This window comes from Hermetia illucens, chromosome 1 (assembly GCF_905115235.1).
Source record: "Hermetia illucens chromosome 1, iHerIll2.2.curated.20191125, whole genome shotgun sequence".
NCBI classification, from domain to species: domain Eukaryota; kingdom Metazoa; phylum Arthropoda; class Insecta; order Diptera; family Stratiomyidae; genus Hermetia; species Hermetia illucens.
Genome location: NC_051849.1, coordinates 31,850,406 through 31,872,098, shown reverse-complemented (window position 1 = coordinate 31,872,098; position 21,693 = coordinate 31,850,406). Strand labels below are relative to the sequence as shown.

Genomic DNA, 21,693 nt, shown 5'->3' with positions numbered 1-21,693 from the left:
GCAGTATTATCTGCAAATATTAAAAGTTCCATATTTTCGAACCGGGGGAAGTCATAAGTATATATTAACTTAAGTATAGCAGAGGAGCGAGAACTGATCCCTATGGGATGCTAGACTCAATCTCCGAAAAGGTGTTATAAATTCAGACCTTAAATGATCTCTCTCTAAGGGAGCTCACTAAAATATGACAGAAAATTCTCTTTTATAAGTTTGTAAAGCAATTTCTGTTCCAAAGCCCATCGAAGGCCCTTTCAATGTCCAGAGATATCGAAGCCAGAGATTGTTTCGCACTGAAAGCTTTCAGTCCATTTTGAATTCTCAGTAAATAGTGGATTGTTGAATATCTTTCCCCGAAATTCAAATTGTTAATTTTTCATTTCTCACGTAATCTGTTGGATCTTTTTTCGAATATTGTCGCCATATTGCCGGGGAGACTTATAGGTTTATAACTGTAATAAACATGTGAAGCTTTCTTAGGCTTTGTGTGGTGGGCAAGGAGCATAGCCTCTGAGCACTGAGATTGTAGTAGCCCATTATACTCCAGAGAATTTCCACGGGTTAAGGATTCGAATGATTTTCGTGAATTTCCATTCAATTGGATAATAACCAAATTTAATGCACTCATCCAAAATGGCAGTTTTTAAGGTTTTGTTGAAAGCAAAGCGGGTGTACATTTTTTCCACCGAATACCCATGTGGGGTATCAAATGAGAGGTTTCGATTAGTACTCTCTGAAGCCGGTATTAGTTTTGAAATTGGTTACGAGGGAAAGGAGTGCGAGGGTTCGAAGCGAGTTAACTATTTCAAGCGCCCATTTTCAGAAACTACTCATCCGAAAATTCTGAAAAAAATCATGGACTCCGTCCAGATATCTAGGGCTCAAAATGCTCCCCGCTACGAAGTCGGCTGAAATAAAAGTAATAATAGTATATTGAAGTAGCCGGTCAAGAATTAGAACTCGCAAAAATTAGAAAAACTTTTAAATTAGAATAAACTGTTTCTTTATATGTGCTGTTCTGAAATTAGAAAAAGTCTTTCTACTTTCCGAGCTTAGAATTTCGTTTTCTGTTTACAAGGCATTTTCTTATGTTTTATTTCCCATTCTTCCAATATTCTTATTTTTTAAGTTAAGTAGGTGAATATGTTTATGCACTAAGTGTTAGACTTCCCTAATGATAAATCGTTGGCCTACCAATGGAATATCTCCGTTCGACACATTACTTTGGGCTATTCTCATCTTAGAATGCCTGCAAGTCAGGGAAATCCTTTCACCAAAGGGAGGGCAAGGGGGAAGTCAATAGTTAGTTCAAAAAACCCTTTGTCATCCAGCTCCTCTCTGGTCGAGCCCTATCTTCTTCGCAAGAGGAGCCTGAACATAATGCCCGAAACGGGTCCATCTGTCAGCGCTCCTCAGCATCTTTCTAATAACTGTTGTTCCGTCTCAACTTTCACAAGAAAAAATATGTCGTCCACCCTCCCAATCTTGTGGAGGTAGCACTGAAAACTTCCAAGCCTGTTTAGAAGCTGCATAGAAAACTAATCAATTTCACCAACCACGGATCTTTGTTGCTGATACGCCGCACAATCTATTTGCTTCCTGAGTATATGATGTCGTTCTTCACGAGCAACCACCTCCCTTGAGTCTCTTCCCTTGCACTTGTAAATAGTTTTGCGTTCTTCTGCAATAAGGGTAACGGGAGTCTTTCCCGCGACCACCATCACAACTGATTGTGAGACAGCTCGGTAGGCAGATATCATACCCAAAGCTCTGTAATTGCACGAGGCAATTATGAAACACCTAGGCAAGCGTATCACCCCAAACCTGTGCATCATAGAGCAAAATGGACTATGTTGCGTTATACATCTCTTGTAGGTAGACCCCCCAACGTTTGTTATCAGCCTATTTAAGACTGAAACTCTAGTCGTGGCTTTGCTCGTTGGTGCTTTGATTTACTCAAAAAAGTTCATCTCCTAGTCGAGCGTAAATCCAAAGTACTTAACCTTCGGTTTTGGCTCTTTAATCACCCCGCCGATCGATACGGGACGCAGGGTAGAGATTTTCTTCTTAGTCAAGATGACTACTTCGGTTTTTTTAGCGCAAGGCTGAAACCATGAGCCGCCATCGCCAAGTCTGCATTGTTCAACCGTCAACAGTATGTACAACTTTTGTGGCATGTCGAGTCTTAGCAGCATTTCGTAAAAAGTGTTCGAGACGTCGAGCTCTTGGATGCATCCCTGTGTTACCTTCTTCTTCATTCTCCTCTGGAACTCCACAATACACCGAGGAATAGGTGCGGCGGATGTTGGAACACCAGCTTAGTACTTTTACCGGGTTAGCGTTAGAACCCGGCGCCTTCTTATTTTTGATTGTCTCTTCCAAGTCTTTCATGGTAAAGAGTTCAAAATCCTTGACCTTTTCCACGCTATTGTCGTCAACTGCAACGGGTCCATCTGTTCGGCATCAAGTGAACAGAGTTTCAGCCCAACCTCGATCTTCCTAGTGATCAGTTTATAATCGAATCTCCCCCGTTCCCCACCCACCCCTTCGATTAGCTTGTGCCCAGCAACGAGTTTTGCTTTTGTTTATCAGGCTACGAAGTCTTTCTTTAATTGAAAGTATTATGTCAAACGGCAAAACTAATGACACTGTCCCAAAGCCAATGACAGCGGTTCATAATATGTAAGTCGGAACGCTGATTAGCACTAGGTCCGCTTTTTCCTTCACAGTAGATTCCGCTAGCAATTCGTGAGCGGTTGCACTCCAGTGATGTTGATTTGTAAGACATTTGGACAAACCCTATGACTCGATGGGAAACCAATCAAATGTTTTCAGCATGGTCGAGGTTCTTGAGGAAAGATGTCAGAGTGCATTGAATCTCTTAACAAGTAAGGCATCATTGAGGACGTTACCGATAACAGGAAAAAATTATATCGACAACAGAATGCAATCCTGGTGAATTTCAAATTTTTCTGAGATTTTACCTGGATGTAGCAAATGGCATGTTTTGCTGTTATATGTTACCTTAAGATCAGTTGGTATCCGCGTGTTACGGTAGCTCGCCATATCCGAAAGAGCTGCAACCTCACTAGATGTTATACAATTCAGAATTTGGTTGTAGTGTACCTTCCCATCGCTTCAACTGCTTATCATTGTGTTTGAAGAGCTTACTGTTTACGCCTCTCACAGGACCATTGAAAGAGTTACGACCACCTGCAAGCTTTTCGTATAGCACATGATGCTCAAATGGTTGCTGGTTTGAGCAGCTTCAACTACGAAATTGTACACTATAAATCTCATCCTTTTTCACAATAGCGGAACTCTAGTGTATCGCGCTCCTCCCAGCTCGCAACCATTAACCAAAATTCTCAGTCCTTTCATGTTCATCTATCCGCCTCTATGTTTACGTAATCAGCCAGGTTCTGTGATGTTCTTTTGACTCGCGCCAGATGTGAACTAACTTTTGAATACGGCTCAGTGGTCATTAATATTCTGACTCGGGTTGTTCAAAGTTTTTCCACGGCTGATCACCAACAGCCCGAATTGCGGATGCAGCCGATATTAGATTTGAATGGCTGATGCACTGTTTGCCTGCGGTCAGTTGCAGATTAAAAACGCAAACGAAATTAAGCGACAATCAGATGATGGTTCCTTTTGAAGTTGTTTTGGTCTTGTACCAGGCCCTGTTCTCGAACATTGTGCCGCCCATGACGAGGCGGTGAGAACAGCAGGAATATGCGAACCCTTCACTGCTGCTGTTACAGTAACTAAAATCATGCCTTTCGTTGTCACAGCCCACCTTGGCATTCAAATTTTTAATGCGTAATTACCAATGGAAAACATTTTTCTCCATTATTTCAGAAATTTCCGTTGGTGCGTAACACTGCACAATTGTGATGATGATTAACATAGACCGGAATTTTGCAGCCAGGATCCTATTAGAATCCGGATCCCAGCGCAAGAGAGCGTATCTACCACTAGGGTTTTTCAAAATACAAGAGCACATTGTCACAGATTTGAAATTTGCAAGTTACTAGCCAACAAAATTCTATCCCTTCTAGCCGCCTTTTACGACAAGTAGAGAATACCTTGCAGATGATGTTTTCCCAGTGTCTTATAACAAAGCTGATCTTGAGGAGCTTGGCCAGCACAGTTTGGCACTCAATCTGAACAGAGCAGAATTTTTGACGACCGACCAATATGAAACAGGCGCTATTACTGTCACTGGCATCGACCTGCTGAGAAATGAGTGACTTAGATATTTCGGATCAATGCTATGAAGTTACCCTACCCTTACGCCCAGCTTGAATGAAGTAATATTTCACAATGACGCCCTCCGTGGTTCTGACCGACTATCCAGGACAATGAACGGCATTTCACGGTAATGGAGACAAAGATTTTGCGTTGAACCAGTGTCGTAATACGCTATGACCCTATTCAAAATGAGGACATCCGCGATTCATATCTGGTTGCATCCATCTGGGAAAACTTGTGAGACAGGTGCCTGCATAGATTCAGACATGTAATTCGCGTTGACTGGAACTCATTTTCTAAAATTAGTCTCAGCATCGAAGTGGATGAGAATCGACCCGGGAAAACCCGACCGAAACAACGATGGGTTGATCACTTGGATGGTGATTTGAGAGCTTCTTGACTCCTTCCCAGATCAGGCCTATGATCAAGGAAAATTAAGTCGAGCCGACTACGCTTCTGAACGGGACATAGACTAAAGATAAGGAAGAAGAATGGGTGTAAATGAAAAATGGGATTTTTTTTCAAAACAAAAGATCTAACTTAACTACGTTATACTGGGCGTTATTTCGAAACAGATTAGTTTTTTTGTAAGTTAGATAAGACTCTTGAAAAATCATTTTTCTTCTTCAGCTTATTGTTCGAAAGCTACGGTGGTTAGCGAGGATTTTGCTCGTTATTTTTCTCTGTCGTAAGCTTCCTTCGGGCGTATTCGAGGAGCTCTGAAATCACTCTCTAGCGCATCTAGTCATTTTATTCGATGTATTATATTCGTTTTCGATAATTCTGGTCCCAAAAGCGCAGAATAGTATCGTAGGACCTGCTCGTACCTATGCTATAGCCTTATCTGAGGCAGTATCTGCTGAAGTGCTTTTGGTCTGTTCAGTGAACGCACGATCCACGAGAAAATGCGCAAATCGTTTGCCATTTTTCTTTGCCGGTTTCGTCTCTGTATAGTCAATCTAGCCCGAAGCTCATTTTGTTTCTGGATAGGGTTACCAGTACTGTACTAACCCTCAACTTGAAGGACTACTTGGTACATTTTATCCCGTTTTTATTCCCAGAAGACTCGCCTTTATCCTTCTCTGACTACAATTTTTTGTTAAGAAAGTGCTCTCAGCATCACCACGTAGAGGTATAGAATTTGGTAGCAGGGCTGTTGGCATTGGTTGAGCAGGCATTTCCTAGATTTTGTCTTATATCCTGACTGCCAATCCGAACTTTCGGCTTGGGAGCTATACTTTTCTTTGACACAAGTCATGATATAATATATCATAAATATTAGTAATTTGAGTAATGAGTTCTTTTTGCGACATTTATACTCCAAATCATTTTTATTTCCCCATGATCTTTTTCCAAGAATAATCTCCACCCCATTATTACCCGTACGAAGCTTTCTTCATTTTCTGAAAAATCAAAATAGTGCGATTGTAATCAAACTTGGAAATTTTTTGTTAGTCAATTGACTACTCCATACGCCAACTATGATGACTCGATGTAAGCTTGTGGAAGAATTGTAAAGTACAAAAGTTGAGCGAGAACTAGGTTTACATGAGAATTCCCAATGACAAGGAGGAATAATGTCTATGTTTACAAAGGTTAGTATCTCAAGGATTTCGAGCTCTCTTCAGATTATTGAATATTTCACGATGCCTGTGCAAGCCTTCCAAGTCAATGAAAGGAGATAAAGAACCAATGATCCTTGAACAGTTTGTATCAATGTCATAAGTAATGGAGCTCCTTGAATGGTTACGAGGCATTTTTTCTAATTCCATTTAATATGGATTTAAGCCTCTCATCGATTTCTTTTTTTAGATGATTCCAAAATTTTTACGCGAACGTCTAGCCATTCTGGGGGGTTGAACTTGTGACTGGCACAATGAATCGCTACAGAATTCCTACTGAAAACAGAGGGCAACAAAAAAGTGTATGATAAAAATTAATGGTTGGCTTTGGTTGATTTTATGATTGAATCAAAAGGCAGAAGTTAGCTCATTTGATATCATTTTCGATTTAATGGAATTTGAGTTTTCTATATTTGAAGTCTTGATTCGAACATTTCTAGTCCTGATGACGACATGTTCGACATGAACTGCCGTCACGGAGCTGGCACGTAAATATCACTGCCCGACTATATTTAGCTCTACCCTGACACTTGCTATCCTTTCGAATCAAATGCTAAAAATACTATTAGTGTGGGGGTATTTTAAGAACCGGAAATCGAGTTATCATTGCTGACTCATTGATTCATTTCAACTTGCCTGCTATGCCTGCCATACTTCATTTTCCTTTCTGGCTCCCATAATGAATCTTCACGCAATAAACATAAATTTCTACTTTGTAAAGTATGTCAGAACCATTGCGGGTTGTCAGGTGAGGCACGTTCGCATTTGGGGGTACATTTCTCCTGGGCCGTGCCCATCGCACTCCGTCCTGTTTGCTTAATATAAAGTCATAGTGAAAGCTTGAATACATCGCAACCGTCAGAGGCGTGCCTCTGATAAATGGTTGTTTGCAAGCGTTTAATGCTCACAGGATATAATTCGTGTGAGGATAATTAATGAAATGGATATTTGTGTACTAACGATTTCGTAATTTGAGGGTGTTTAATAAAAATAAGACATTACGCTTGGAAGCGGCGTAGGTTATATGAGAGGAAATAAGGGTAAATAAACGCTTTGTTAATTAGCTTTCGTTGTAATTTAATGCCATAACATAGGCTAATATTTTCTGGTTAGAAGAATATTAATGTACTCGTTGACAAAGGACTATGCGTGGTGAATTCAGAGAGAAGAAATGCTAACATGGCTTGTCGGATATTATAGTGCTGGGTAAATATATTAAAATCACAATAAATTAGCATCAACTTAAATTCGGGAATATTTCTCGTCATGCCTAAATATGATACTTCTCCATCAAAAGAGGGACGAAGGCAGCTACGGTTTCATACCAGGGCCCATCAGACGCTGCCTCACTTCTGCCCTGTGAGCAGCGTGACCGAAGCGGCTCGCAGGTGTTATGTTCTCCCTTTTTTAGTTCGCAAAACACGACAAGGGTGCGAATTATATCCAATGTAAATCCGCCCACAGTTCGGGGCAAAGCTTGGCTAGAACTAGACAATTCTTGTTTAGAGATTGAGCAGTTCTAAGTCCGCGTCCACTTGATGGACCGGACCAAATGAAGAGCAACCTTCTCCCACTCTTTATGGTCCACGGACTCCTCTTTTTGGATTTTATACCCAAAGTTCAAAAATCCAAAGAAGGGCGAAGGCGACTACGGTTTCGCACCAGGACAGAGGCGCGAGCCCATAGCCGTCTTCGTCCCTCTTTTGAATTTTGAACGTTGGGTGTTAAACCCAAAAAGAAGAGTCCGGGGACCATAAAGAGTGGGAGTAAGTTGCTCTCCACCTGGTCCGGTCCGACATCAAGTGGATGCGGACTTAGGATTCCTCAATCTCTAAGCAAAAAAACTCCATCTTTTTCCTATTAACCAAATATTTGGTCCATTTATGAAATTGTCCCCCCGCCTAGTTCTGTTTGAAAAAAATAGACACCAATTCTTCGGATAAACTCTTGTTATGTCCCACAAAACCCAAATGTAACCTTTCTGACAATTAATGAAAACGTAGCGTAACAGACGCAAATAAAACAAGTCTTAATTCACAACAATTATCTGTGCAAATCAAATTAAAATGACAATTCATACTCCCAGCCTATAAATACCATCAATGCACGCAATAGCCAAAAAAACAACATGGCACACGTAAAAAGAGTTCGTGTCTATAATTAAATCCAATGCCTTCACTGAATTACGTACGTAAGTTCGCATACGCAAAGTTGAATGAAATATGCGAGCAAGTTTAGGAGGGCTGGGAAAAAGTGGAAAACGGAAGAATGACATCCCCAAAACTAGGAAATTAGATTATATTCATAGATTTTTAACTGTTTTAAAATTTGTAGTACTAATGTGCGAATATTTTTATTTTTTTCAGATACGAACGATTACTACGTCGTGCTCGCACGGAAGATTTATCTGAAATATCTGGAATCGGATGCCTTTATCAAAGTGGCGTAGATCGTTTAGGACGGCCAGTTGTTGTATTTTGTGGGAAGTGGTTCCCAGCAAGTAATGTCAATTTAGACAAGGTAAGAAGGAATAACACCGTAAATAATTTCATTAGTTTATTTGTACATTTTGTTGTCGCGTTTGATAACAGTTTTGAAGGATTATATTTCTCTGTGAGCTCTCTAGCTGCTAAAAAGGAGAAGAGCACTGCAAGATACACTTTATATCCACAGCAGTTCATGAACAATACTGAAACTGAAAAGATTGGTGGACCAGTTGTACATGACAATTTGAGGCTCCTCTCTCCATGTTATATCTTAAGCTCCATTTTAGGATATCCCTTTCCGCAATTTCTATAAGTAAAAGGTCAAGGAAACGGAGGTGAAATCTGAAATTAAGGACTAAATTTTTTGAAATTATGAAAGCCTAATTGAACTCAAAACTGTGGTGTATGTTAAAATGTCTGGCTTTTATTTGCTAGTATTTAGATTTGCATATACTAACCAACCGTACCGATAAAGCCAACAATTGTTCCTGAAATTTCGGTGTACAAGGATCGTCCAGAAAATAAATGTACTGGGGCCATAGGGAATGGTTTCCGACAGGTTGACAACAATGGCGGGTAGCCTGGCATTTCCCTTTCAAAATGAGTTAGTAGAATCAGCTCTTGAGGAAAATGTCAATCCAATCTCCTACCAAGTGCAAAATCCACGCATCATCAGGTTCGACTGTGGTGTGACATCCTTTCACCCTTCGCCAAAAAATTCAAAAACACAATTTGAACTGAAAGAATCATATCATTCGTGTTTTGGAACCATAAAGGCATAATCTTGATTGAACATTTTACTATGCTTTCGGAAAATTGACTAGAGTCATAAAATATACAGTAAAATAATATGAAATATAGTATGAAGTATGATATTCCTAACTGGTCAAAATCGTACTACTGACAAAGTTACAGAAGCTCAAAATTGTCTCTTCCCATCATCATGAGGTATATGAACATCTTTCAGCAATTGATCCAACGAGTGCAGGGTCTGCTGTACAGTGCTGGAAATTTATTTGGGAAATATAGCGCATCATGCAGGTTTCAGATGAAGATTCCGTGGGCTATACATTTCTTTCATTTCATTAGCCGACACTTGTAGCATGACGATTCCAAGCCTGTAGAAGAGCTTGAAGTCTATTTGTTCCCGAACCTTTTTAATATCCTGTAGTAAAGTAAAAGTTCCCGACCTATTGGCTCTCTCCTACTTTGCTGCATAGCAGCATCCAGGAGGACATGTTGAGGTTAGAGAAGTTCCAGCATCATTGCGTTCCTTCTCTAGAAGGATAGAAGGCACATTTTAAAGGAGAGAAGGCACTATTTAATGGAGAGAAGGCATTTTTTAGAGATAGCAGCTCAGAAATCCTCTTTAGGGTTAGTCACACACCATACGACACATCATTGCGCTGTTTGACTTGAACCAATTGTTCATGCTATCTTTGGCGTTTATCCGCAACATTTTACGGTGTACACCTACCGCAGATTAATGCCTTGTGAAGATGCAGTGCCTTTAGCTAGGAGAAGTTTCCTTTGAAGCTTTGAAACGAAAAGTTAGGAGTTCATTCGCACTTGCGGTTAACCGCCGCGACGAACCGCTAAATGCGGTTGGCTGCCCTATCCACAGTTTAGACGACATAACTTTTTAAAGGGGCCTGATCACTGCGATTTTCCAGCGCTTCGGAGGGGGTATCTCCCGCTTCTTCCTTTATTCAATTAAAATGATCAGCGGTTGTCCAACCGCGTAAATGGAGCGATTGAGCTGCCGAACAGGGGACTTTCTGTTCACAAACGAAATGGACGTCATTGAGTTAGCTAGTGATATATATTTTAACTCCCATTTAACAGGACGGAAGGAAAGGAAGGAATATTGGATTCACCCTTTACTCCAAGTTTGTCACGAATCTGGTCAATTTTCAATTTGCCTTAAGGAACTGAGAAAACACGAAAATACATTTTTCGATTATGGCGTCCTTTGTGATCGACGTATCGCCGAAAGTCTCAAATCTAAAATTACTATAAACGACAATGAACGGAGTCTTGCAGTAATGGAGACGAAGACGTTGCATTGGACAAGTGGCGTGACACGCCTTGATCACATCCAAAATGAGGATATCCACATTCGGTATATGGTTGTACCGATCGTGGAAAAACTGCGAGAGAGGTGTCTCCGATGGTATGGTCATGTAATTCGTGCTAAAGAGAATTCACGTGCCAAGATTGGTTTAAACATCAAAGTCGATGATAAGCGACCAAAAGGCTGGTCAAAACAACAGTGGCTTGATACGTTGGATGGTGATTTGAAGGCCTCACGATTACATTCAGATCAGGACTTTGCTAAAATAAAATGGGGCAACCGATCACGACGAGCCAACCCCGCTTGTGAAGCTGCTCATTACAAACAACTACTGCGTGTAGTCAAATTCGCGGCTAACCGCAGTTCAACTGCCGCATTTGAAATTTTGTTTCGGCGCAGTGTGTATAAGTATGCGCAATTACATAATAAAATCAAAAAGCATCTGGCCGCCTACGCGATTAACCGCAAGTACTATACTCTCTGGATCTTCAGGCGACAGTTGCCGCTTCGATATGCCCTTAGACGCATATACCCCGGACGATCCTTTTCCCTCAACTGTAGTACAATCTGACTTTAGCCTCAGCAGGTGATACCGACTAGAGTCCGAGGTCGGTAGTGCTGGCAAAAGTCGCCTCCTCCGATTCGTCTGTTTGGGACTGGGTCCCAATTAAATGAATGGAAAATATGAGTCTAAACTCAGACTCTCTATAAATGAGCTCAGGATTGCCCCTTCATTCAGTGTTGGATCGTTCCCATCAGAATTAGATTTGGGTTTTTACTTTATGTTTTTAGATTTTTCATATTTGGTTACCATAGCCTTTGTTTTACCAAACGAGACTGGTTGAAACTAAGGTTGCCTGGTATCCAGATTTCCCCCTTCCCAGCCACATCTTAACCTTGGGAGCCTTCGGCAGGTGGTCACACCTTGGCTTAGGGTTTTGATTGCCGCTTAGATTCAAGTGCCCTCTACTTCTCTGGAGCATCTTCCTTACTGGGCTTCCTCATCATGACAAAGTAGGTAACCATCGAGGGATTTTGATAGTGCCTTCTATTAACAATACAGCTTGGATAAAGTTATTGAAATTAATTAGAATTAGAATTAATTGTAAGGAAACGTAGGACATCAGATATGTATATCCCTTCTAAGCGTCGCCAATTGTTAATTTTTGATATAAAATTATTGATAAGACAGTGAACATTCCGGTCGAAAGAATAGCGACCTTAACTGGTACAAGGGTAAACTACATATTCGAGTAAAAAAGTAATTCAAAACTGATCATTATCCTAAGATTCCCGAAACAGGAAAATAAAATATATAAACTTAAACTGTTCACTGGAAATTAACATATATATTTTTCTCTTTTATCAACCAGGCTTTGTTATATCTCATTCATTTATTGGACCCCATCGTTCGAGGAGACTATGTGATTGCCTACTTCCACACCCTAACTAGCACCAACAATTACCCATCACTGCAATGGTTGCGAGAAGTTTACAGCATACTTCCATACAAGTAAGCTTCGGATTGCCACTTATAGAGTATATGATCTCATAACTTCTATTTCAGATACAAGAAGAATTTGAAGGCCTTCTATATCGTGCATCCTACATTCTGGACAAAGGTAATTTAAATGCTATAATTTTCTAAAAACATTTGGTTTTCATACGGTTTCATTCCAAAGTTTAGATGCATGCATCTTGTTCATTGAATACGAAAATATTTACTTAAAAGATTCAAAGATTCCGAACAGTAAAATCATTGAACGGAATACGCAAAAGTCATTTCGTTTGCAAACACCTTTTTTCTCGGAAATTCTAAATTTGAATCATCTATGTATGTGTAGCCAAATGTTGATATTTGTGTTATGGAACAAATCCAATTAGCAAAGTTTTATTTTATTAATTGTATCTAAGAAAGGAATTTGAATGTCGACTTATCAAATGAATCGGCTTTCACTTCTTACCTGCCCTTAAGGCTTCAATTTTTCACGCTAGAAGCCTGGTCTTCACTTTGGCTCTTGAAAGGTTTCATAGAGCATTCAATAGGATAAAAATAATTCGTCCTTTGGTTGCCTAATTCCATTCATGCCGACCCTTAAATTTATTTGCTTATAGATGATGACTTGGTGGTTCACAACATTTATGGCACCCGCAATCAAAGCTAAAGTCCATTCACTTCCCGGTGTTGAACATCTTTACTCTGCCATTTCCAAAGAACAGTTAGAGATTCCTGCATATATCACAGAATACGATATGGCGGTAAGTTGGTTGTATCAATATTCAATATTCTTGGCATAAATCCAACCTAGCGACATTTTATATGCGATGGTATTATTTCTGATTTTCTTGTCTTTTTGTAGACGAATGGCCTGCACTATTTCCAACCGATTACTCAAAATACATCTTCGTAGAGTTAGAAAACATAGTATTGTTTTAATAGAAGTAATTATTATAAATACTTAACTGTTTGTTATATGATTTTTATCTAAACGTTATTAGAACGTAGGCATTCACATAATATCGAGTATTGTTTTTTTATATATTGGAAGAACAGAGGTAAATGCATTACTATATATAAATAAAAACATAATTGTAATATAATATCAATAAATAATTATTAATTAGTTTTAGAGTGATATAAATCTAATTCTTATGATGACATTGTAATAATTACGTTTTTAAGTATATTGTTACTGCGACTTATTGGTTTTTACGTAAATTCGAAAAATGCTGTCACTAGATCAATTCAAAACAATTAAAAGGAAAGAAACTAAGAAGAAACAAATTTATAACTCATAGCGGACAGCAATGCTTAATGTACATTTGGTAATAGAAGGTGTATTTTGATGAATGTTAACAAACCACTGATGTAATACAGGACTACTTAGGCGATTATTATGAAGCTAAAATTATATAAATTGTTAATGGTTCGGAGACTCTATGAAATATTATAAAATTATGAAAATATGCTTGGCATAAACACTTTAGAGTCGACTAGGTTCGATGCGATTGTTACGTTTAGTTTTGGAACAATATTCATAAAGGCATAATGCTCATAAGATTCAGTACTTATCCATACCATAGTAAGTCACTAAGATTTCGAAAGTCACTAATTACGGTATCAGTTGTCGACGATTTTGAACAACTGTTTTGTTCAACGGCATCTGTTCCTGTAATCCCGGCAGCCATACTTGGATAGATTTAAAAACAGAAACTGCGAGCAATTCGTTTTTTACCTTTATTTTCCAATAGTTTTTCATTTTATTATTCAGCATACTCTCCACTGTATTTGTAAGTTTAATTGAGAATAAGATAATTCATTTTGCTTAATTCTACTACTTAAATGTATTGATAACGTGCTGATGGTGCTACATAACATCGTATGTTCAATCTATGATAGAATCAAAGCTAAATGATGTTAATTCACGCGAAGAATTTTTGTTTACACTTAGTTTTTAGTTCTAAGTCTTCCTTACAAAGCTATACTTAATAGAAATCTGAATTTACTTAAGAAACGATTTGATCATCTAATCTAGTTCAGTACGCTTCTTATTTTTGTTCCAAAAGATTTATGTTGATTTTAAGCAGTTTTAACTATCGAAAAATTTATCTAATAAAAGTACTTCAATCGATTTTCATTTGATTTCATTTTCTATAAGGCATTGGTCGATTGGTTTTGTTAAGTTTGGTTGTTTTAAGTTGAAACTAAAGGTAACCAAATTTGTGCTGAACAGACAATTCGAGTTTTTTTGTCTCAACTACTCAATCTATATATTGCAACGCAATGCAATGAACGTTTAAGAGCTATAAAAGATATTACATTCTTCACCACATGTATCATAGAAAATGCCCATATAAATAATAGCTGTGACTGCTAATTGGCTCTTTGTTAAGACAAGGTTTCATATCAAAATTATGTTATGAAATTGTCGGTAACATTTCGGTCTATATTGGATTCTGCTTTTTCTTTTGGCGTTGATTACGGACAAGAAAAGAATCGTCAATTTCAACATTCATTGGCGATGACTGCGTGGCTAAATATTGGCAAATAGCAATAATAATGGTACATCATAATGAAATTTTTACTGCTTTAACGTTACATGTAAAAGCAATCTAAATTTTCGTCGGCTTTCGAGATATATTGGAAAGGCTTGATCACTTTGAAAATATATAGTATGCTTCTTTTCTTAATTTGTATGATCTATCATATATAAATTATAATAATTTGACACAGTCAATCCTCCCCTTTTCTGATGTAACCTCCTGTTTTTCAGATGTTAACGTAAAAGAACGCTATTCTATGCTACAAGTTTTATTTACAAAAATACTTCCTACACTGTATATTTCTCTTCTTCTTTCCGCCAATGATCCTTTCCAACAAAAATAAGGAGGAATAAATATACACGAACTTTGTGTTAAGTAATGACCCGATGATTGAACAATTTTTTTTTTCATGAGATAACTCTTTAGTGTTTCCTTTCTCTGAAAAACTATTATCGAATTTCGGAGATTAATCTCGAGCATTCAAATCCAAATGCAACCATTTAGGCCTGATCTAGAGGTGGATTTGAAAATTTATCGCCCCTAGGCAACACGAATTTTGTCGCTCAAATTTTCCCGTTGACCAATCCCTATTCTGAGGAATGTGTATAATTTTCCTCATATGACAAGCCTGAAATGATTTCTCTGTTACATGGGCACACTTCCTAAATAACTATATATTTAACGTTATCGTTAGACAATATTACGCAAATTCTTATAATGCGACGAAAAAATTGCAACTAGTACTCATATAGCGCCGCAAACAGTCCCGTATATATGACGAGCATATAAATGAGTGATCAGGAATGAAGGTGAGCATTCGGTGGGAGAGTGTGAATTGACATACGGAATAAAAAACCTACGACTCTAATTACCAGGTGTACTCATAATTAATTTCCGTTTTTTTTTTTGTGAAAAAAACACATAATTCCAACGTAACCGTAATAGTTATTTTATTCGAAATATTTTCCATCGCTTTCTACACATTTTTTCCACCTTTCTGGTAATTAGTGAATACCACGCCAGTAGCATTGATTGTCTTTGAAGATGAAGCACTCAGTGAGCCATTTCCGCAAATTTTCGTACGAGTCGAAGCGCTTCTCAGAAAGTGCGTGGCCCAACGAGGCAAAGAGATGGTAATCCAATGGGGGCAGGTCTGGTGAGTAAGCCGCATGGTTAAGCACCTCCCACTTGACTTTCTTTTTTACCGTTGAGGTAGCATTTCACACATCACTTTTCGGTTTTCCATTTGTCTCTCCATGACTCGCAGACGTTTCGAAATTACTTGCTGTTGAACCCCAACATATCTGCAAGCTGTCGTTGCGTGTCTTTGTCTTCATCCAATAATGCCTGCAATTCGGCGTCATCAAACGATTTTCGCTTGTCGGAGCGTGCGGCGTCGTTCAGGTCGATATCTTCATTTTTGAATTGTCGAAACCAGGGTTCACATGTTCGTCTTGTTGGAACCAAGTGTCCCCCAAATCCAAATTTTCTAGCCGTGGGAAAAAAAATTCTGTAGCATGTTTACATACCGGTCCGAATTCACTGTCACTGTAACCTCATTTTCCTCAAAAAAACAGGGACCAATAATTCCAGCTGAGGAAATTGCACACCACACTGTGACTTTGGGTGAATGCAAAGGCTTTTGATGCAATTCTCGAGGGTTGGTGTCAGCCCAGTAGCGCATGTTTTGTTTGTTAACCGACCCACACAAATGAAAATGGGCTTCATCGCTAAAAAAAACAATAGCACCCTCGGGAACGACATCAAGAAGAAGCTCACACGCGTTCATCCGAGAATTGAAGTCACGTTCTGAAAGTTCCTGCACTATCGCCATCTTATAGGGATGAAAATGAAGATCATCACGAAAAATTCTTCTCACAGAACGATCGGATAGTCCAAGGGCAGATGCGTGTTTGCGCGCAGAACGCCGTGGCGATCGCAACATTGACGCTCTCACTACTTCAATGTTCTCAGGTGATCTAACGGGCCAACGAACTCCAGTTCTTCCTTTTGTCGCACTTGCAGTTTGTTTGAATGTAGTGACCCATGTATCAATTGATTTGCGGTCTGGGACGGGAGCCAACGGGGCTAAATTAAAGCGATTCCGAAATGCACGCTGTGTTGCAATAACCGAACATCCGCTTAAGAAGTAAACCTCAACGGCAAAGGCACGCTCCTCACTATTCCAACGCATGATGGCGACTGAACCGTGCCGGGACAAAACTTTACAGTATCCCCTCTTGAACGAGACCACTAGCGCTCCGCTATGACATCAACTAACTGAGTGGCGCGCATTTTAAAAAAGCAAGTTATGCTGCCGCACCCTGTATAATAAACACACGAAAATAAGTATTTAAAAAGCAAAAAAAAACAAGTCGGGAAATCAGAAACTGAACGTGAAAGTTTTTGTGTATTTCGTAAAATTTACACTGAAGCGACAGCTTTGACCTACTATAACTTCCTTCCCCTTTTAATAAGGTTTTGTTTTACACACTTGGTATTTCAAACATGCGTGAGGCATCCGGTCAGTTTTGGTCCTCTGGAATATTCAGCCAACCTTCTTCTATAATACGGTCCAGTTCAAAAACATTAATGTTTTCACTTTCACAGCGCTTTCAACACCCTTCCAATCGGATTTATGTCTGAAGACTGCGCGGGGCACACCATACAATTGAGAGTATTATCACGCAAGAAGGCCTTAACCACTTTGTCTGAAAAAGCGAATCGATATGTAAATAATACTCCACTTCTTTCAATATATCTACATCCATGATGTCAACTAGGACCAGGACCATTACGACTTATTAACAGCCTAGACCATGACCGAGCCACCTCATCCTTTTCAGCTTCCAGATAGCGTACTTTGAATTTCTCTCAAGGAAGACTGTAACGTGTGTGTTAACGCCACAATCGAACTGTTCAATTTCGATTTCTCCGTAAAAAGTGCTTTTGACTCCTACTAACTCTAATCTAAACTCTAATCTTACTTTTTAAGGTTTTGTGTAAAACAAAAACTTTATTAAAATCGGTTTACTGTCTGACTGTCTGTTTGTCTGTCCGTCTTTTTTTTAGCTGGGGTAAATCCATCATGGATACGCATCTGGAATCTAGGACACGCATGCCGGAGTCTTACCGACTAAAACCTCCCTTCTATGTCTCCGCTGTACTTCTGCTGCTTTTAGTTGCTGGTGGATGCATTTCACCAGTGCAACTACCGCGTCCCATGCTGTATTTGATTACACCATATACCTTATAAGATTTTCTACCGTTAAACGTGGATTTAGCTCTGTTTCAAGCTTTCTTCTTGAGCTTTGAAATTTGGGCATTCGCAGAAAACGTGTTCTGCATTTTCGGCTGTACCTTCACACGTTGGACAATCGGGCGATTCATCTAGACCGAACCTATAGAGGTAACTCCTGCATCCACCGTGTACGGTTAAGAACTGAGTCAGATCGTAACTCGTCTCACCGTGGTTCCGCATAGTCCACATGCTTATGTCTGGGATAAGCCTGTGTGTCCGCCGGCCATTCTCCGCCTGGTCCCATGCTGTTTGCCACGCATCCAGTGAACGCAAACGCTCACTTTGCTTGTTTAGGCTCGCTTACTGATTTTCGTACAGACGACTTGCTTAATCGGTTAGAATATCTACGGGGATCATCCCCGCAATCACGCATGCTGCCTCATAAGATGTTCGATAGGCGCAACATGTTCGCAGAGCATTTAATCGATATGCAACTTGAAGCTGTCTTCGATTTTCTCCGATTTTTATCGCCGACACCCACAGTGGTGCCGCGTATAAAAGTACAGAGCTGATGACTCGCGATAAAAGTAGCCGTCAACTGTGCTTCGGGCCGCCTACATTTGGAAGCATCCTTATCAGTGTTGAGCTGATAGTCGCCGCTTTCTCTCCAGTAAGCTTTAAGTGGGGTTTAAAGCTCAGCTTGGAGTCGAATATTACTCCCAGGTATTTCAGCGATGACTGAGAGCTAACAACATACGCCCCGTTGCGAATTTCAACAGTTCTCTGTTTCCGCCGATTTGTAAAGAACACCAACTCCGTTTTGTGTTCGGCAAGTTCCAGCCCATGGTTTTTCAGCCAAGACTTGATCGTCCGTATAGTCTCGTTCGCATATATCGGTACTTCGTCGGGGTGATTGGATGTTATGATCACTCCAACGTCATCTGCGAATCCGACGACAACGGCTTGTTTAGCTACTGGAAACCGAAAAACGCTATTATACATTAAGTTCCATAGCAGAGGGTCCAGAACAGACCCCTGCGGAACTACTGCCGTTTTTACATACATTTTTGACCCTTCGTCCTTATAAAGTAGCTTCCGATGACGGAAGTAATCGAAGATTATATTCAGTATGTATTTCGGTGTTTGTGCCGCGATGAGCTCATCTTGGACTATTCCATTTCTGTTAAGTTCACGCGGTATAGTTTCCCCAACAATTCTTCTTCGTTCGTTATCCCCATGGCCATTGATTCCTTTCTGAATCCAGAGAAGGGTTCTGGACGATGGAGTGGCGTTACTTGGAAAGTCCATCCGCTGCCTAATTGTCGCCCAAACAGAGTTTTCAGCCCCTTTTGCCTAGATTTTACCGAACGCCGAAGCCGTTTATTACGAAATTTGGTGAGAATATGTGGTCTGTGTGTCCTTTCACATGCCCCATGCGAAAGGAGGAGATACATTTTTCTTCACAGAACATGGTCATGTGGAGTATCAAATGAAAGGACTCAATTAATACTTTTCGAAACTGATCTTTTTTCTGAATGCGGGTGAAACCTAGGGGAGGTAGGACGCAAAATGTAAATAAAACTATATGAAATCTAGGCCTCAAAATATCCCCCCCCCCCTGAAACTGGAACGCTCACGCATTCAGTGTGTTATATAATTATACAGTGACTTGAAAGGGGGGGGTGTAATTTTTTTTCATCAAATATAGTCATATGGGGTATTAAATGAAAGGTTAGTTGTTTCTGAAGCCGGTCTTAGTTTTGACATTTGTTGGAAAGATGGGGAGTGCGGGGAGTCGAAAATTATCATTTCTTTAACGGACCCATTCTCCGAAAATACCCAACCGAAAAATCTGAAAAAAAATTAGAAGTCTGTCACCATATGGTACCTAGGCTCCGAAATACCCTCCATACCATTACCTGCTTAAATAAAGTTAATAATAGTATATTACTATAATGTTTATTAATTGGCTGCAAAACCCCCCTTACGTTCCTCCTAGCATCACAGCCTAGCTTAGGCTCAAACTATTGGCGCTTTCAATTGGATATAATTCGCACCTAGCATCCAGTTTCCGGTTCCCCGACTTGTTTGACTTGTTTTCAGTTTTTTCCATGCAGTGCCAATTACTCCAGGTAGACATATGTATGTATATGTATATGCTAATAAAGCTTGTGCACGGAGTAAAGTGGAAATGCGTGAAGGCGCGTTACATCAATTTAGATGCGCATATATATATGCATGCGTCGTTATGCGACAATAGACAATGTTTTTTTATTTAGGGTGAACACAATGTTTATGTCGTTGATTTGTATGTACATATGAAAATCTTAGGGTTTGGCAAAATATGACGGAATATTTTGCATTTTTAGCTATGTACGAATGGGAAATTGTGCACAGCGAGTTTCTCACATAAGATGAACACAAAACCTTTATACCCCAAGCGCCCGACTTGCGGTATCCCGACTTGTTTATATTCTGTTTTTGGCATGTTCAGCAGGGTCATTTTCGGCTTTTTCATTACCTCTTTTCGGCTGCTGAAACGCATGGTTTTTTGACTCGGTTGTATTTATTGAGTGTTTGGTTAAAAATTCCCGGATAATGATGACATTGGACGACAGTGTGTTATTGTGGTGAAAAATCTGTAAGTTGTTTGCCCACATATAGCTACTTTTTGTCAAGTGATCTCCCTGCTTCCTTGTCCTTGGTTTGAATCAGTTGTTCGCCGAATATTGTTTATAGATTTTATATTAATGAATGGGCCTACAGTAGCCTCGTTTAAAATGTTATCCAGTTTATATACCGTCCTTTAATTCAAACTTGGTGGCACAGAAATATTTAAAGCAGACTGACTATCTACGGCGCTCCTTCAAAGTCAATGCTAATAAAAATCTACTCAATACAAAAATCACTCTAGAACGAATACCTCGAAAACCCATACCCACAGCAAATATAAAAAAATCTATAATTTTCCTATGAAAATGAGATGTTCTCGATCTGGATGTATTATAACCACATCCCACAGGAATTCCCCTGAGGCATATGAATTCAGAGGGCTATTCCAGTACCCCCCCGCTAACCCCCCCCCCCCCCCCCCCCCCCCTCTGATGAATCTTTGTGGTGTTTCCCGCTGCTACCACGTGGAGATTCTTCTTGGCCACTTGGAGTAGATTCAGATGACAGGGATACTACCTCGTCTACCTCCTCGCCACCTCAGGGGGCCAGTATCGCTAAACTCCAAGATATGTATATGTACATACATATCAAAAACATTAATATTGGGCTCATCCTAAAGAAACACACTCCCACCTAAATTGATCGCATCATCACGCATTTTCACTTTACCACGTGGACGAAAATATACATATACGTACTTACAGTAAATCCCGCCAGTCCTAACGTGCAATTAGAACATACAACATAGATAGATAGAGTGCAATAAATTTACGTGAAATCCAAAATTTTGAACTGCTATAACTTTGTTAATAGTAGCTGGATTTCATTCAAACTTCCCAAAGTTATGCCTTATATTATCCCTTATAACAATACCAAATTTTGTATTTCTAGGACGAACTTAAGGAGGGTTTTCGGGTCAAAAATAGTAACATGCTATTATTTACTTTATTTGAGCAGGTATCGGAATGAGTATTGAATTTTGAGGCCTAGATTCCGTATAGATGCATCATTGTGAGCTTTTTCAAATGTTTTTGCTGGATAGGTTCTGAGAACGAGACATGTTTCACTTTTTGGGGCACACATTTTGAGCCCTCACTTCCCTATGTTTCACGTAATAATCTAAATAGGGTCAGTTTCGAAAAGTACCAATCGAACTCTTTCTTTTCACCACAAGGCTATATTCTATGAAAAAAATGTACACGTCTCTTTCGCACGTATGGGAAGCCCCCTTCTCAGACTCAACACAAAATGGCGGCTCTTGCTATATAAAAGTTTTGTCATCTCAGATTTCAGCAGTTTGTT

At 39.6% G+C, this 21,693-nt stretch overlaps 1 protein-coding gene across 7 annotated transcripts in view; it reads left to right on the top strand.

The window, feature by feature from the left end:
• The window catches only part of LOC119648353 (protein GDAP2 homolog), a 152,509-nt gene extending 138,443 nt beyond the window's left edge, over positions 1-14,066 (top strand). For all 7 annotated transcript variants that reach the window (XM_038050091.1, XM_038050064.1, XM_038050099.1 and 4 more), the window contains 5 exons: positions 8,240-8,393; positions 11,807-11,946; positions 12,001-12,055; positions 12,549-12,692; positions 12,794-14,066. In XM_038050091.1, the coding sequence (XP_037906019.1) occupies positions 8,240-8,393; positions 11,807-11,946; positions 12,001-12,055; positions 12,549-12,692; positions 12,794-12,844 (544 nt within the window). In that variant the 3' untranslated portion in view covers positions 12,845-14,066. The remainder of the gene's footprint in view (positions 1-8,239; positions 8,394-11,806; positions 11,947-12,000; positions 12,056-12,548; positions 12,693-12,793) is intronic.
• Positions 14,067-21,693: the final 7,627 nt, after the last annotated feature.